The sequence below is a fragment of the Oryzias melastigma genome, linkage group LG17 (genome assembly GCF_002922805.2).
Source record: "Oryzias melastigma strain HK-1 linkage group LG17, ASM292280v2, whole genome shotgun sequence".
Lineage (NCBI taxonomy): Eukaryota > Metazoa > Chordata > Actinopteri > Beloniformes > Adrianichthyidae > Oryzias > Oryzias melastigma.
The window spans coordinates 14,721,293-14,738,633 of record NC_050528.1 but is presented as its reverse complement, the minus strand read 5'-3'; the positions used below and the strand labels follow the sequence as shown (position 1 = coordinate 14,738,633).

The window sequence follows — 17,341 nt, the reverse complement described above, 5'->3', positions numbered from 1 at the left end:
AAAACTGAAGCCTAAAACAGAAAAAACGTAATTTGTGTTTTGTTTTTTTTTCCACGGCTCGACACCAACTGTCCCATGGGAGTTGTGAAGTACTGCCTTAAATGACAATAGAAGTATTGACCTTAAAGATTTAAATCCTGAAATCACATCAGAATTATGGGTCAACTTTACAAATTCCAACCAAATCTAAAAACCACCTGATGATCAGGAATTACAACAGAATAATCTTGAACTAATTTCTTTTTATCACTCTGAATCGGGAGGATTTTTGCACAGAAACAGGCATAAGAATAGGACATTCTACAATCTGAATTGTGCTAAACGTTACATCTATTAAAACATGTCTCTATGGTTCCTCATGGTGGAACAGTAGATCAAAGAAACACCATTAGGTGTCGTATATTTTTCCCAAATGAATCCCTAAAGACATCTGGTTCAAGAGCAATTTCTTAGCTTTCCTGAATTCAACAGAAGAAATTCAGAAGCTTTTAAATCTTGAAGACACACTTGATATCTTGTTAACTGGATCTACAACTCACCATACAGTCTAAGAAAGCTCCTCCCATTTTTCTGGACATAAATGAATTTTTCACCTCCTGTTCTGAGTTTACGTAATCTTCCTTCCTGCCATCCGATGGTCCCGCCTGCCAGTTGCTTGTGTGCAGCGGGGAGCCTTTTCTCCAGGTTTTCTGGGCCCTGCCCCAGCTCTTCAAACAACTCAAACCACACGGCTCGCCGTGAAAAAGCCGGCCTTTTTGTTCAATCCCCCTTTGTCTGCACATACGATTGTGAGTCATTGTCCTGGCAGCACAAGCCGGGAGTCAAATGGTGTGAGGCAGCAATGAGAGCTCCTTTGTGGCTGGTATAAAGCTGAGGCAGACACGGCGCGCCGGACCCTCACGGGAGTCCCGCCTTGATAGTGGAGGAAGTCACTCAGTGGCGGCGAGGAGATTAGCATTTTGAGAGGATCCACCGCCGGCTCTGCTCCAGCCACAGCGCCCGTCTGTGAGTAGCCCGCAGAATTTGTTTGGGAGCAGGCATCATGTGGGTTCATGGAGAGGCCGCAGACTCAGAAACAACAACTGAATTACTGTAAAATATGGTAGCACTGGATGATTGATCACTGAATCTGCACTTTCATTTGAAGAAACACATTTTTTACTCAGAGAAAAGGCCGACTGCCATCAACCAGAGACACATTTTTATTGGTTCCAAAAGAAGATGGAGAATTTGTGAATTTTTTTCACCACTTCCATCAGAAGACTCATTCTGATGGAAGTGGTGTTTTTAACATGTGTGTGTCATTTTCTGGTGGAGGATATATATAAAGAACATTGAGCTTAAAATTGCATTTCTTAGTATTTCTTTATTCAAATCCTCAATCAGGAGTAGATTAAAAAATGCAGCTCTCCTGAAACTATCACCTATGAAAAAACAGGTTTTTGATTTAGGCTAAAAATGGAAAAATCCTAATAAAAACACACTAGGAACAATTTTAAAATAGATCAAAAGATAACTGAAGTGGGATTTAAAGAGCAGAACAAACTTGTTTCAAACTTATCACTAACCCCTTCATGTCTGACTTTTGTCCAAAAATGTAAAAAAAAAAAATTGTAGCTCTTTTCCGTTCAAGGTGATGTTGAATTAAGTAAAGTCCTGGATTAAATTGTATGCTGCAAATTGGTGGTATTTGGAATGAAGAGGTTAAAATTAAAACACCAGTTGGGTGGTGTGGGTGACGTAGCAGAATAAAGGATTAGTTTTGCTGTTGTTAGCAAAAAATATAACTGATTTTTTATGTATATTCAATTAATTTTAACAAAAATATGTAAAAATAAAATAAAAATAAAAGCAATCACACTTGTTAGAAAAAGGTGAGAAACTTAAAGTTGTGACAATTTGTTCTTTTATCAATCATTTAAGAAAAACTTTCCTGTATTCATACAGTCAATTTTCTAAAGTCCCTATAAAATAATGATAATTTGCTTTGGAGTGAAAGAAGTTGAGCTTCTGACTGAAAATTAGGGGCTTCAGTCACGGTTGGGATGGAAGGGGAGATCCCAGATGCAGGAAGAACTGGAGTGAAGATATCAAAAATTTACCAACAATTACTCACCAGGTGTAGTGGGGTAAAGTATACAGCCAAAACTACTAAACTCAAAGTACTTAAACGGAATAGAACTTCAGTAAAACACAAGCCGACACTGAAAACAGAGAGCTACTTAAGTGCAATGCTGTTACTCAGCAAAGTGCAGGCTGCTGTGACAGCTCAACAGGATCGTGAACAGACAGAGTCACAGCCAGACTACAAAGAAACCCAAGAATGAAAATAAATAAGTAAATCTATACACATAAATCATGAAAGCTTGATTCACTTGCAAGTGAACTCTGGTGTGTTTCATCTCCAGTGTGAACGAACACAGGCGGACAAAGTCACTGATCACATGGTAGATGTTAAAAGAAAGTACAAAATAAGAGCTTAAAAAGGGTCAAATTAAGTTTGTAGTTCAAGTCTAAAGACTTTCCTGGTCTTAAAGGACGGTTTGTCAGAAAGTGGTGGAGTAGAATCTAAAATGCAGGAGATCAGACTTGACTTAGTGCCAGGAACTTGAACATTTACTAAACTTAGACATAACAAAACCAAATGAATAACATAAAAATAACAAAGCAGAGGATCGGACAGTGAATAACTGAAAACCTTAAATACAATAATTTATGTATCATTAACACAATGAAGACAGCTGTGAACAACCTAAAGCTGGTGTGACTGATGGGAACAGAACATGATAAGAACAAAGGAAGTATCACCAACAAAATCCAAACTGGAGACCACAGACCTCGTATCCATAGACGTTTATGGTAATAAAGTCGACTTCAGAGTTTGACCCAGAATCCGTTTATCATCATAGTTGAGATAGACGCGTGACAAAAACATGATCACAGTGGTTCCTTCTCAGATTTATTAGTATTTCAATATGTGATTCTTGGCTTGTGATATATTCATAAAAATTCAGAAGTTTTTTTGCTGATTGATAAACATCTATGTAATAACATGTATTTTTGTGTATCAGTTTTATAAAACCCTTTTGAACTGGTTAAGGAATAAAGTGTTGTAGGATCAAACAGTAAAAACCAAAGACTGTGAGATTTTGCGCTCAGCATGGCCGATTTGTCGTGTGTTTGTTGTGTGTACATCAGCATCACAGTCAGACTGCACCGTGTTCCTGCGAGGAGGACAGATGGTGATCTCTCTGCTCAAAGGTCTCCAGCTCAGAAGCTGAGCCAGGAATCTGTGGGTTCCACTCGTGTTTGGGGAACATGGATCCAGGTTGAGGGCCTGCAGACGGCCTTCAGGGTTTGCTGTGACCTTGCAGATTTGTTTGCTTTGTTGGGTATGAACTCCTTTGTGAAGATTTGCTGATAATTTGATATTTATTGGTGTTGTAAATTGATACGTTTGGCCTCTGGGACCTAAATCTGGAAAATGCATGAAGAGCCCTTAAGCAGTAAATATGAAAGATGCTCAAAGTCTCTAAACTTCTTTAGGTAATTACACCACACTAAAAATGTAATAATCTATTATTTGTATCAGTTTCAATAAGAATTTCAATACTGGATTTGTTCCATGTATCTGCATGCTGATAAATATTGCTGCGTTGTTTATGTTGGTTGTTTTTTTGGAGTTTTTATTAAAGATTACTTCAATCAATATTTCACTGATGGGGCTGTCAGATACACAGTTATAAAAAAAAGATTGAAGAAAGCCAATTATTGATAGATGGAGTCAGAAAGTGACCTTGGACAGGAAGTCAATTCTCTTTGCTGAGCTTGATATTCTAGCAAAGTCGAAAATAAAAAAAAGACGAACAGAAAAAGTTCTGGGAAGTGTTGAGTAACACAAAAAGTTCCCGTTGGGCTGTTCTGGTGTCAAGACTTTTGGCTGTTCCCTACTGAAATCTTTATGTTATTGCTTGCTAAATTGAAAGTTTATGTTTAAAGTAAAGAATAAACTTGGCTTTTCTTCAGAAATGGATGTAAAGACTGTTGTCGTTTGCAAGAGTTTGGTGTTTCTTACTGGTCTTTTGTGAATGTTTGACTTGTAGACATTAGAGGCTGATTTAATTCCAGTAGATTTTATAGGTGATATCAAGGCTGTATAACCATGACCTGATTGGAAGATTTCTCAAAAAAAGTAAATTTAGAATACTTTATGTTGGTCTTTTTAATCTTTTGTAGAAGCTTCTAAAATGTTGAGAACTTACATTTTAGAAATAGTTTCTGCTCAATCGATACGTAAGAATTCTCTCTGATGGTCTTTATGCTGTGTTTGGAAACATAACATCAAATTTTTGAGAAGTTAGACTTTGGTTTTTGGTCGCAGTCGAAGCATTTAGTTTCTTTCTGAGTTTTGGATTAGGGCTGGACAGTGTAAAGAAAACCTGCAATATGCGATGTTAGTGATCAATATTGCGATGACACGTGTAATTTTGCAGTGGACGTCATCTTTTGCGATACACATATTGCTTAGACTGATATCGCAATAATGATTTGTGATCTACTCTGTGGATACTTTTTTTTATACTCAATTACTTACAAGTCCTTTTTGTAAGTCAGGTTTTCTAGTAGTAGGGTCAGGTAAATTTGACGAGACTCCTAAACTGTTTGTTTTTCACAAACTTCAGTCCAAGCCAGTTGGCGCCTGTTTGACCCAAAGTTTCTTTTTCTCTTTCAGAGATCCAAAATGGGAGGAAAGCTCAGCAAAAAGAAGAAGGGATACAGTGTCAATGATGAGAAGTCCAAAGACAAGGACGCCAAAGCAGAGGGCGCCTCTGCCGAGGAGAGCGAAGCACCGAAGGACAAGAAAGATGAGGCCTCAGCAGCTACCGACACCAAGGAGGCAGTGAACGACACGGCAGCCAAGGAGCCACCCGCTGCCGATGCCGCTGCGGCAAAAGACGGGGAAAAGAATGCGACACCCGCCGCAAAGGAGTCTGAAAAACCTGCTGCCAACGCTGAGCCGAAAACCGAGGCCCCCAAGTCAGCAGAGCCCGCCAAAACCGAGGAGAAACCAGCCGCTGCAGCCCCGGCCAAAGAGTCAGCCCCCGCTGCCAAGGAGCCCGAGCCCAAAGCTGCGGCGCCCGCCCCGGCGGCGGAGAGCAAAGGTGAGGCCAACGCCAAAAAGACTGAGGCCCCCGCAGCACCAGCAGCCAAAGCTGAGCCTCCAGCTGCCGAGTCCAAACCCACGGAGGCGCCGGCGGCTCCTGCCCCAGCAAAGGATGCCGCCGCCGCTGCGCCTAGCTCAACACCAGCCGCCGAACCCCCGGCCAAGGAAGCGAACGCCACAGAGGCACCAAGCAAGGATCAAACCGTAGCAGTTCAAGATTAATGGACAGCTTCTTTTCGGAAATGAAGAAATAAATTACCTAACTCAGCAACCACGAAGATAAAAAAAAACAAGATGAAATTTACTAGCCCGCCAATATTACGATAATAACAATAATAATAATAATTGTAATGATGACGACGATGATTTGTTGAGGACTGGAGCCACTGCAGAAGATTATTGCTATTATTATTGTTATGTTTTATTCTATTTTTTCTGCTGTAGTATTTGAACTTTGATACGAGTCTGTGTTGGCCATCCCACCTTCGTCATCCTCACCGAACCTCGGCCCAGGTCCCCATTTCAGCCCCACACTCCCCCTCCCCCGCTCCTCGGATGTCCACGGTTGAGGACGGTCGAGGGGTCTAAGTACCAGCTGGACGTACATCAGTCCACTCTTCAGCTCTGCTTCATCCACCCCTCCTCCTCCTCTAGAGAGTTGTTTTCTCATTTACCATTTTTTTCTATCCAAACACCTCTTTGCCTCCTTTTGGAAACTCTAGAAACAGAGAAGAAACGTGTTTATTTCAGTGGAGGAAGTTGAGGCTTTTCTTAGACGTTTCGGGATCAAAATCGTCTTTTTCGGCAAAGCAAAACACTCTTAGATGTTCTCCAGTCGTATGGAATTTTTCAGATAGACTTCTACGTTTTGTACTGGAACCCTTAGATATATTCTAGTGGTTTTTTTAAACATTTGTAATACGGATGGAACCTATAAAACGCTTAGCTGGAAAGGTCTTAGAAATGTTCTTAGAGAGCAGATCATGAGATGGTGAACAGAACCAGCACCCAGATACCTCCTGATCATCCTCACTCTGCGGTTTGTGTTTTGGAGGAAAGAGTCAAATCCTGCCCTGAATCGAGAAACCGAAACACAAGCATCTTGTTTTGGGACTAAGTCGTGGTTTTAGACATCCGAGGCTTTGGTAGAGGATTCTTATTTGTGAAGGCGAGTGAACAGACGGACTTCAGGACCAGGAACGTTGTAGCCTGGTGCCTGTTGAAGCATGTGTTGGTGCTGCTCGGTCCAGGTCAGAGCCCCTTCAGTTTCTAAGACTAAAGAGTTTGCCCCCCACCTCCCTTTAGGTCAGGGGTTTCAAACTCCAGACCTTAAGTGGCGGTGTCCCACATGTTTTCCAACCAACCTGCCATTGAAGCTCCTTATTGACCAAACACACCTGATCCAGGTAATCATCAGCATATAAGGCTGGTTTTTGGAGAACTAGCAGTAGGACGGCCCTTGAGGCCTGGAGTTTGACACTCTGCCTTTCAGCATTTCCCCTCACTCTGCAGAAATTACATAGAAAAACGGTGAAAGAAAGAGAAAGTGTTTGCTTTGCATTTGGGATTCTAAAAATATCTAAATTGGAGTTGGCGGAATCGTGCGTTGGAGAAAATAAAAAAGTTAAGCATAAAGGTCAACATCTGCAGCAAACCTGCTTTAAAGTGGTATGAAATATGGTTCTTTTCCCCTAATCTGGTTCACTCTGAGGGAGAGTCGATTTCCATTCCAGACCAACTGTCCTCTAACCACCTTTGCATCAGTGCAGAGATACGTGTGGTCATGTCATCCCTCCATCCATCCATCCATCTGACTCACGGCGTCTTCCTCCCAGCACTCGTCAAACCGTAGCAGAAACCAACAGAGCATCACCGGAGGAGCGCCGTGTGTCTCTCCGTTCAGTTTTTCTTCCTCTCTTGACTCGGTAAATTGCATGTCTGTGGTTGGGTGAACCTGTCGTCCTGTCTTTTTGGTCAAGTGGAGAAAAAAATGTAAAAAAAAAAAAAAAAAAAGTAAATAATAATTTCTCAGTTTGTATCCATGGAAACTACAGTTGATATTTTCATTCCATGTCTCACCACCGCTATTTCCACACAACACGTTTGTTCAAATAAACAGAAAAGATGATATGGAAATTGATGCATTCAAAATTATATGTACTTGTATAAATGGTGCAACAGTAATAAAATGTAAGAAACTGTTGTTCTTGTGTATGTCAGCTTTATTTTTTATTTATGAACAAAAAAACGACTTCAATCCATAAGAACTGCATCCTAAAATGACCAACAAAGATTCAGATGCTGCATCCCATCCATAAGGGACACAGGCACATTCAGTTTTAAGGAGAATTCAAATATAGCCAGATAAAAATGGTCAAAAGTCAAAATTCCATGAATATTGAAATTAAGTGTTAATAAGGTATCAGCTGAGGCAACAAAAAATGTTTTTTGAGGGTGTTACGAACCTGGTTGAGACAGAGGGGTTAGATGGAAAATAATTCAAATATTGAACAGCGATTCACAGACATCCATCTTCAGCACCCTTCCATCCTGGAGCCTATCCCAGCTGCTGTTGAATGTAGGCGCTAGACCGTTGCAGGGCCACAAACACACCAAATGCACACCGAAGGACAATTTAGAGTCACCAATTAACCTATGAAGCATATATTTGGACTGTGGGAGGAACCAAAGTGCTCTGAAGAAAACCCACGCATTCACGGGGAGAAGATCAAAACTCCCCAAAGAAAGATTCTAACTGGAATTCCAGCAGGTCCTTCTCACTGTGAGGCGAGAGCGCTAGCCACTACACCACCGTGCAATCCTGAAACAGTTGTGATATATTTCAAACATAAAACATCCTCCAAGCAGACAAGGTTCACTCAGTAAATGAAGCGACATCTGAAACCCAATAATCTTCTTTGTTGTGATCAATGGCTGCAATATTCAGAATGTTTAAGGGTTCTTATTTTTGAATGTATAGAAAGAATTTAGTCTTTGAGCATTTTTATCAGAAAACAATCTCAAATTCAAGTTGAGACTTTTGATTTGCTTTATTTCGAGCATTAAATGAGGGATAATGCCTGACAAAGTGTGCATTATGAAAAAAAATGCACGATGTGGAGGCCTAAACAATCCGAAGCGAAGCGTATAACTACAAATAATACAACAAAAAAATCACGCTTATGTCAAACTCATTTCAGACATAAATGAATGCATGGATAAAAAAAAAAGAAAACTTAATATTAAAGGAATAAAACCGCAGTACAGTTACTCATAATCATGAATAGAGATTTTTACAGTGAAATGAACCCAAACTTGTAGAATTCACTTTCTGATGAGTTTGTATAATGGCGTATACTTACCTATTATAGCGCTTTTCGGTCTTGGTTTAGGGCCCAAAGTGCTTTACACTCACTTGCATTCACACATTGAAAGTTGCTTTGCTGCCCAACACTGGAGCCACTGGAGGAGGTTTAGTGTCTTGCCCAAGGACACTTCAACATATTGGTAGGTAAGGTGGGAACCAAACCTGCAATCCTTCAATCAGACATTGACCGCTTCACCTCAGCATCACAATCCTGGACAGACGGGTGGAGGACATTATCAGGAATTTCTGGCTACATTGTCAAGTTCATTAACATTTTTAATCAATTACGGCAAACAATCCCACATCATCACACTACTGCCACCATACATGACTGTTCTTCTTCTAAAACTCCTGTATAGTTTCACACAGATGACCCTTGAAGACGCTTTACAGAATATTTTTAAACGGACCACTTTCTTTTTACAGTTCTCGCCAGACATGAATTCCCAAATATCCAAACCTTCAAAAATTTGAAAAATTGAAGAATAATGTTGGTTGTTGCAACACATTTATTGATGCAGTTAAAGGTTAACATTTAATACTTGCATGAGTTAAAGGACCATGTTCCTGCTGAGCACAATATTGTTTGAAAAATCAAAATAACTAACTATATAGTTTCATTTCTGTCAAAATCGTGAGCTATTTTAACACTAGAGTGAAGAGGGATGGTTAACTAGGGGTTAACCATTTATACTGGAAAGGTCAGTTGGTCCGGACTGAGTTTGCTTAATTTGGTTCTGACTGAGTCCTGAACCTTGTGTTTGGTCTGTATTCAGATCGTCTTTCAATTGGACTTTTCTGTTTTGACCCAAAGATGTTACTTTCAGAGCAAACCAGAACTTAGTCTGATTGGAAAAGAACCGAGACCCTTGAATGGGTCAGAGAACGGTACCTGGTCCTGGACCAGGGTCTGCTTGGGTGTATTCAGACTGAAAATTCCTTCCAAATTATTGGGTAAAAATGAACTCTGGTTCACTTTAGTGAACCAAATGTCTCCATTCTGAATATATCCTAATAAACTGGCCTGGATCCATTTACTTTTGCCTTTAAACAGTAATTTAAATCAAAAACTAGAAGAAGATGATTATTCTTTGTCATTTGTTGACATAGTAACCATTAGTACAGTAAATATTTCAAGTTCAGACTGAATAACTAAAGTGGGATTATTGCTTTTCCATTTGCTTGACAATCATCAGGAGATGTGGCCTTGGACCCTCCATCTGTGCCAGATATCAGATTGACTCACACTCTGACTCCATGCTCCCTCTGAGCTCCTGTAGTTTTCCACCTTCATCATGTATTAAAGAGGTATTGATGGGAGAAAAGAACAAGGACAAATGCGAACCGGTCCATTCAAACAGCACTGATTGATCTGTTCCTCTTTCTTCTCTGGTCACACAGAGGGAGGGCGGTAAATCATCAACTTCATCTAAACGGTGAGATTCATGTTGTTTTAATGGCATTAGTAACTCATTAATGACGTCCACCTCAGAGGGGTTAGATAAGGGACAAGAAGAATCCACAGAGTGCACATGGACAGAGCATCCACCCCTCTGTTCGCTTTCTGAACATTCTGGGTCATAAGGTGGCTGGAGCCTATCCAGCTGATGTGGGGTGAAGGTGAGGCACTACTTAGTTTGGCAGTCCATTACAGGAAAACAGAGACAGATAACCACACACTCACATTCACATCTAAGGCCATGGTCACGTATTCCAAAACATCACCGCGCGGAGACCTAAATGTAAGTTTTTCAGCAAATTTGTCAGATGGCCGTACGGCAACATTTGTAATCAGGAGGTGGCAGTCAGATTTTTATATACTGCAAGAAGAGGTAGGAATTTTTAAGAACCTCATGATTTGGTTTTAATTCAATTCAAGAGGACTTGATTATGAAATGATTCCATTAAGTGAAGTTGGCGTGATCTGGAAGGTCAGCCATGTTTGTGTGCTCTTCAAACATGTCAGAATGAAAAACATTTCACGTTTAGTTCTGCTTGTTACTTTTACTTTAAATCATACACAGTTTTTGATTATCTATTGTGTAAGATGTATGAAACGATTCAGAATTGTTTATGGATGATATCAATGCATCCATAAATCTATTTTTTTCCCCACCACTAGTTGCGCGGCAGTTGCAGAGGTTTTAAGAAAAAGATAAATTTTACAATGACTGGATGATATTTTGACATTGGTCAGCGGCCACTCAGGCACATTTGGAGGTCGAGTGGTGGCAGGAAGGCAGCAGTTCAATAACTGATAGACAGGAGGGTGTCCAAGGTCCCCAGCCGCCCCCCTACCCTCCTGCTGCCGTCCCACTGCCCCGTCCGATTGTTGGAAATTGTATGGTAATAGCGCGGGTACTAAATGAGGGCTTTTGACATGGACAGGGTAGGACCAGACCTTAATCTGCCGATCCTGGCCACTGTGGGTCCAAATGAACTGAAGTTGGACTGAAGTTTGTGATGCTGCACAAAACTCCGCATGGCATTGATAGCACCACAGCTGTGTACTGACAATTCGCAGTCAGTGCTGAGAAGAATACGAAGAAGACAGAACATTGTGCTTTCTTGCATAGGAGATGTGTTGTTTAAAAATGTAGATTTTTAGGTGTGCTCAAAATCTGGTTGCCAGTGACCAGTGGTGCAGAATGGCCCACTTTATATGTACCTGTGGGCTACCGGGCAGCCGGTGGAACTTGATATGGACGGCCGCTGTCCCTAGATATTTGCACATCGTTCAATTAGAACTGCCGCTTGCTTTTGATTAGGCTACCACCCATTTTAATAACATCATCCCCGACGTCTGATGGCCACCTTACTGCCGCCATCTGCATTGACTCTTCAAAAAATCGAGCAGTGGTAGCTAACTTTAAAGATTCTGCAGATGCATCCTTATAGCACAGTAGCTCTGGTATCCATGACCATAGCATCAAGGTCCCTTTGTTAACCTATGAAGCATGTTTTTGGACTGTGGGAGGAAACCAGAGCACCTGGAGAAAACCCATTGTTTACCATGTCAAGGTTGGCATCAGGCAGAATCATGACGACTCAGTCAAAGACAGCAGACTTTGGGAAAGAAGAAGACACAATCGAGAACATGCAGTAGCCCGGTCAGAACCATCACTTGACTTAAAAATGCAGGAACAAGTAGACAAACCACTTTAAATACCTGACTGAAACCTTCTGAACTCTGGCGCTGACACCCCGGAATCCTTGGTGAGAAGATGAAACTGGTTTCTAAGCAACATGAGAACCTTCATCATGATCCCTGTTTGCACGGAGCTCCATAAAGGCAGGCCGGTGAGTCCACGCTGAACGACACGCTGCGGAGCTGCATCACTGACAGCTGGGAACAATCAAACAGACACCTTTTTGTCTTAGCCTGCTTCTTCTGTCAAATCAAGTCCTTCATTTGGTTCTTGTGAAGTTCCAGAACAAAAGCTGCAGACAGGCGGTGATTACAGAAGCACAATGCTGTCACCAGAATGAGCCATCATTTTCATCTGAACTGGTGGAGTTCTGGAACAAGCTATTGTTGAGGAAATACAAAGAACAGAGTTTTCTTTTCTTACCAAACAGGGACCATCGGTTCTCTGCAGGGCATAGAAGGAACGGTTCCTCCTGGAGTTACAGGGACATCCAAATGTTTGTGTTCACCTGTGTCTCACAGCCCAGGCCGTTTCTGTTCTCATATCAACAATCTGATGGCTTCTCTGATTGGGGTGTCCTCCTTTCCCTTGAAGACTTTGAACATCTACTCTCAAAGCACCCCGTCCTTGTTTGATCAGGTCTGTCCCTGTCCTCTGGTGTTGTGAAGGAAGATCGCAGACAGACAGAGAGATGGGGCTATAGATGTGAGTGAAGCTCTGTGGAGGATCCTTCTGACAGGTGGAGGGTTAACGGTCAGGAAGCCATCAGGACTTTACTGCTGATTCTTTTTGTGCGTCCTCTGAATGCCTGTCACAAAGGGTTTGTTTGAATGTTCACCTGCTGTTATTTGGGTTATTTAGCTTTGATTTTTTTCAGGACTGGTTTATTTGACCACAGAAAAGCTCAAAGTAAAGATCCACTCAGATCATCTTTTGATGTATAGGAGGGGTCGACAACCTGCGGCTCCAGAGACACATGTGGCTCTTTTACCCCTAGTGGCCCTTTGGATAAAGAAGAAAAATATATATATACATATATCCATCCATCGTCTTGGCCGCTTCTTCCCTTTTGGGGTCGCTGGGGTGCCGGAGCCTAACCCGGCTACTTTCGGGCGAAGGCGGGGTTCACCCTGGACAGGTCGCCAGTCTGTCGCAGGGCCTCATTCACACACTCAGTCACTCTCACATTCACACCTAGGGGCAATTTAGAGTCACCAATCAACCTATGAAGCATGTTTTTGGACGGTGGGAGGAAGCCGGAGTCCCCGGTGAAAACCCACGCATGCACGGGGAGAACATGCAAACTCCACACAGAAAGGTCCCAGCTGGGATTCGAACCGGGGCCTTCTCACTGTGAGGCGAGAGCGCTAACCACTGCGCCACCGTGCAGCCCATATATATATATATGGGCTGTTAACTGTTTCGCATCAGTGATTTGGCAGAGTTTTTACGCCGGATGCCCTTCCTGACACAACCCTGTACTTGAGGGGCACAGGGACCCAGTTAGGCAGCAGCGTCAAGGGTCTTGCCTAAGGACCCAATCTGGGTGGGGATCAGTGGACAACCCTGGGAATCGAACCCAGGGCTTCTGCGTTGCCAGCCCTTCACTTAGCCCACTGCGCCACCCAGCCGCTTATATATATATATATATATATTAAGTAAGGGTTACTAAATTAGCATTTTATTTATTCAGATTAGTTAATTTTATTAAAAAAAACTGCAGGTATGTCACATTTTTTACATCCCTGTTGACTAGAGGAGGCCTTCAGGTTTTAAATACTAACCAAAACTCTGCTAAAAATTCTGATCTTTTATGATTTTAAAGAACATATAATCTTATGCAGCACAACAATGGTTAGTAGCTGTCCAGAGTTACACTGGGATAACCCTGTCACAGGGTCTCTATTACTTTTAAAGGAAATCATACAAGATTCTGTCAGAAGTCAAAAACAATTTCCCATTTTAAGAAAATGCTAGTTTCCCTTAAAACTCTTTGCTCGGATTTGGTTAATTGGCTATGCAGTTGAAGAGTTACAGTAGTTGAAAGAATTTCAACACCGGAACTAAAGCTTTGGTGTAAAAGGGTTAAAGATCAAATCTATTTGATCTTTAAAGCCTCGATAAATCCTTACGGATTTGTCTTTTTTGCCAATTCCTACAGATCTGCTCTTCTTTGTCTTTTGTATTTTGTTTTCATTGTTCTTTTTTGAATGTCACAACCCAAGATGCCAGGCGTTGTCACTCCAACCGTCTTGTTCTTGGCCCCATGTTGATCTTGGCTTGTCATTGTCTTGATCTCATCCTTGTTTCAGCCTATAGGCTGTATCGCCTTCATCTTGGGCACAGATTCACCCACAGATGTGGGAGCAAGACAGACTCTTCGCTTCATATAGTTCAAGACGTGGCTTGGCTTTGTGCTTTTCCTTTGTTTTGTGACATGTCAACTGTTGCAACATGAGACAGAGGTTATTTTTTGTTCTAAGTCAATGCAGAAACAATTCAACCCTTGTGCAAGATGTCAGCCGTTGTCAGAAGTGGTGCAGAACCCAGAATCAAAGATCAGGTTTGTGGCAGGAACCAAATGTTTTATGAATGAACATAAACCTGATAGGAACTTAAAACTAAACTGAAAAATACATAAAACAAGAAAGAAAAAAGAGTGCCCTACTCTAAACTGTTAAAAAAGTTACAGAAAAGGAGAATTGACTATTCAAAATCACAACTAAGAAACAGAAATTCTAAGACATGAAAAAAAACAAAAACAAGAAAGCTCAACTAAAAAGACAACAATTCTCCCTTTTATTCAGAAGATCCAACTCCAGGATCCTGGGAAGCTGCAGAAGTTCAACACTTAACCAGTATTTAGACTGGAAAAGTCATTTGGTCCTGATCAAACCCTGAACTTTTTGCTTGGTTCATATTCAGACTGCGGTCAACTGGACATTTCTGTTTCAAACCAAAACTTAAAAAAATTAAAAGCACTCGACTGAAGATCTCTTCAGTCATTGGGCAGGAATTACGGGGATGAGACAAAGCAACGAGAAAAAGAATAATAGAAGTCCTACGCTTTGCAGTCCTTGTTGGGATAGTTCACAGATTCAAACTCTATGTTTCACTGACCCATTTTCAGCATCTCTCTTAAGGTCAGGTACAACAACACTTTTGACTTCTACTTTGGGACGACTGAGCCATGCTGCAAGACGCTTTCTGAGAAAGTGTTTATGATATATAGATTGTCAAGAAAACAGTGTGAGGCAATGTGTATCATGTTAAAAGTTATTTTAATGAGCCTGCATTCATGCAACCACAATTCAATGAGTTGCTGTGTCTCATCCTTCCTCCGCTACATCCCATAATGCCTGGTTACAGTGGCCGTTTTGGTCCAATAATTCAACAAACCAAAACCACCCCAAAAGATGGGCCAAAGAGTGGTTCCTGGTCCCAGAACAGGGTCTGTTTGGGTGAATTCTGACTGAAAATGTGTTCCGGTTTATCGAAGGAAATGAACTCTGGTTCACTTTAAGCGAACCAAACGTGTTCAGTCCATTTTAAGACTTTGGTCAAATCCAACATTTGAAGACGGTGGTCAGGTTCTGTAAAATCCCAATACTTAAAAATTATTTAACGCCACCAAACATCACAAAGCAAGTACAGACCCAACAAAACTGAAAGGATCTGTAAGTGGGAGCATGTGGTGAGGGACAAATCTGAAGTGACCTCAAAGAACTAGTAGCAGATAGTTAGTTTCTCGCTTCTAACATTCTCAGCAGTGACTCTTCGACTCCCATGAAACCAAAGTGAAAGCTGAATGCAGTAAAAAAAAAGCATTGAAGCGTGAGGCCTTCGTCAAATATTCATTGTTTGGCATGTCCCCCTCCCCACTAATAACCCACCCTCCCTGGTTCTTGCATGATCTTACATAATATGTTGAATATTTAAAGCAGGTTTAGCTCAAATTCTTGTTTCCCTCTGAAGGAACCAGGACGACTGAAATGAATAGTGACGGCGCAATGCGAGGAAAAATATCAAAAGATGTTTCCTCGTGTCTTTGCATGCAGTGATCGCACATCTGCCAGGTTCAATAGAACAGACGGAGGTATGAGTGTTACAGAGTAATGCGATGGTAGAAAGGTGCACTTTCAGAAAATGCATTGAACGCATTGAAAAATACAACAGCCTTCTTAAAAAAATTGGTTTATGAGGACTCTGAGCCGTCTCATTGGTCCAGATGTTTCCTGGACCATCACCATTGGCTATAGACGTGTTGGAGCTGTTGGTTTGCCTAGCAACAGGCACAAGAGCCACAAAACACATACAAGCACAAGGAAAAAGTGATCAATTAAGCAAAAGAAGACACATTTCTGTGACTCACACATACACCAGTGTGCAGGAAGTGCATTCATCTGCACCGGCCATGTCTTTTTTAACCCTTACATAAGCTTTGGAGAAGCAGCTGGGATGTTAAACACACAACACTGATCACTGACCGCCTATTAACCCACAACTCTGGATCCTAATTTTCAAGCAACAGCTGTGTGAGCGCAGTTCAGATGTGACCCTGGAACATGCAGGCGCAGATTCTTCCTGCGTCTGTCTCTGCCAGCGTTAATGCTCTCGTCAGTGTAAAGTCAGGTGGTTAAAAGAAAACCAGATGTTTATTTAGCTCAGAACAAAAGTTGGTCTAATTAACATGCTTTTTTTTAATAACCTTTTTATACAAAGAACAGATGAGATGTAGACTCAAGTGAAATAATCTGACTTGGATTTATGACACTAAGCTCATGAAGTGACTTCAGACGTGAACATTATGCAGTTGTTTTTACTGCAGCTTTCACTGTAATCAATCTCTGTCAAAACCAAACTGTTTCTCTTTCTTTCCTTACATTCTCATTTACAACAGATGCAGAATATGCGTCTGACTGCGCCCCCTACTGGCAGTTTTAGTTTATCTGTGCAACTTCTTTAATGAGTCTGTACAAGTGACTGTATATGAGAACTGGAACGTCACATTCCAATCAAGCAGAACCTGCTGGTTCCAAGAAGCAAAAATCCAATCGACTTCTCTTGAGAAATAAACAGCTGTTACTTCATTTCCTGCACTATAAGATGCACTTAAAAGACTTAATATTTTTTTCAAATAACCACAGAATGCCTTATAATCCGGAGCATCTTATATCTGAATTCACTCTGGTTGTATTTATTGATGTTGAAGCAATTTTAATTAGTACATGTGTAGTGAGTTGATTTTTTTTCTTTTTTTTAGAATGAACATTCTCAAAACTTTATTTACAGTGAGTATTTAATTTTAAACTGATTTTTATTTTGGGTTAAAACAGTGTAACATTGCATTGTATATTTATTCAATATTGCAATTGTTTTAGTAATTTTAGTTCCACCTTGTTACCTGTTGCTCAGGGAAGGTAATTGGTGCGACACACCCTCCCTTTAGCACGTGCAGCAGCCCCTCCTTCCTCAGTTGGAATGAGCGGCGCCTGCTGGTGAGTTGTCTTTTGCGTTCTCCCGATATTTTAAATTATCTGTTATAAAACTTATGTTGACCTCTTAATTGTGTTGGACTTCGATGTTTTTAATTATAAAACTGCTGTTTGGTGATTTACATTTATTTTTAATTCTCTTTATATTTTTTTTCACCACCAATTT

General features: G+C 41.1%; 2 protein-coding genes across 3 annotated transcripts in view; one reads left to right on the top strand and one right to left on the bottom strand.

The window, feature by feature from the left end:
- Positions 1–7,367, top strand: part of basp1 (brain abundant, membrane attached signal protein 1) — a 55,151-nt gene extending 47,784 nt beyond the window's left edge. Inside the window, exons 1-2 of one of the 2 annotated variants that reach the window (XM_024268909.2) lie at positions 855–1,005; positions 4,733–7,367. In XM_024268909.2, the coding sequence (XP_024124677.1) occupies positions 4,742–5,386 (645 nt within the window). In that variant the 5' untranslated portion in view covers positions 855–1,005; positions 4,733–4,741 and the 3' untranslated portion in view covers positions 5,387–7,367. Of the gene's footprint in view, positions 1–854; positions 1,006–4,732 lie in introns of those variants that run through there. The other variant, XM_024268908.2, reaches the window with a different exon arrangement.
- Positions 1–17,341, bottom strand: part of LOC112144307 (tripartite motif-containing protein 16-like) — a gene marked incomplete in the record, with an annotated part of 1,074,856 nt that overhangs the window by 952,734 nt on the left and 104,781 nt on the right.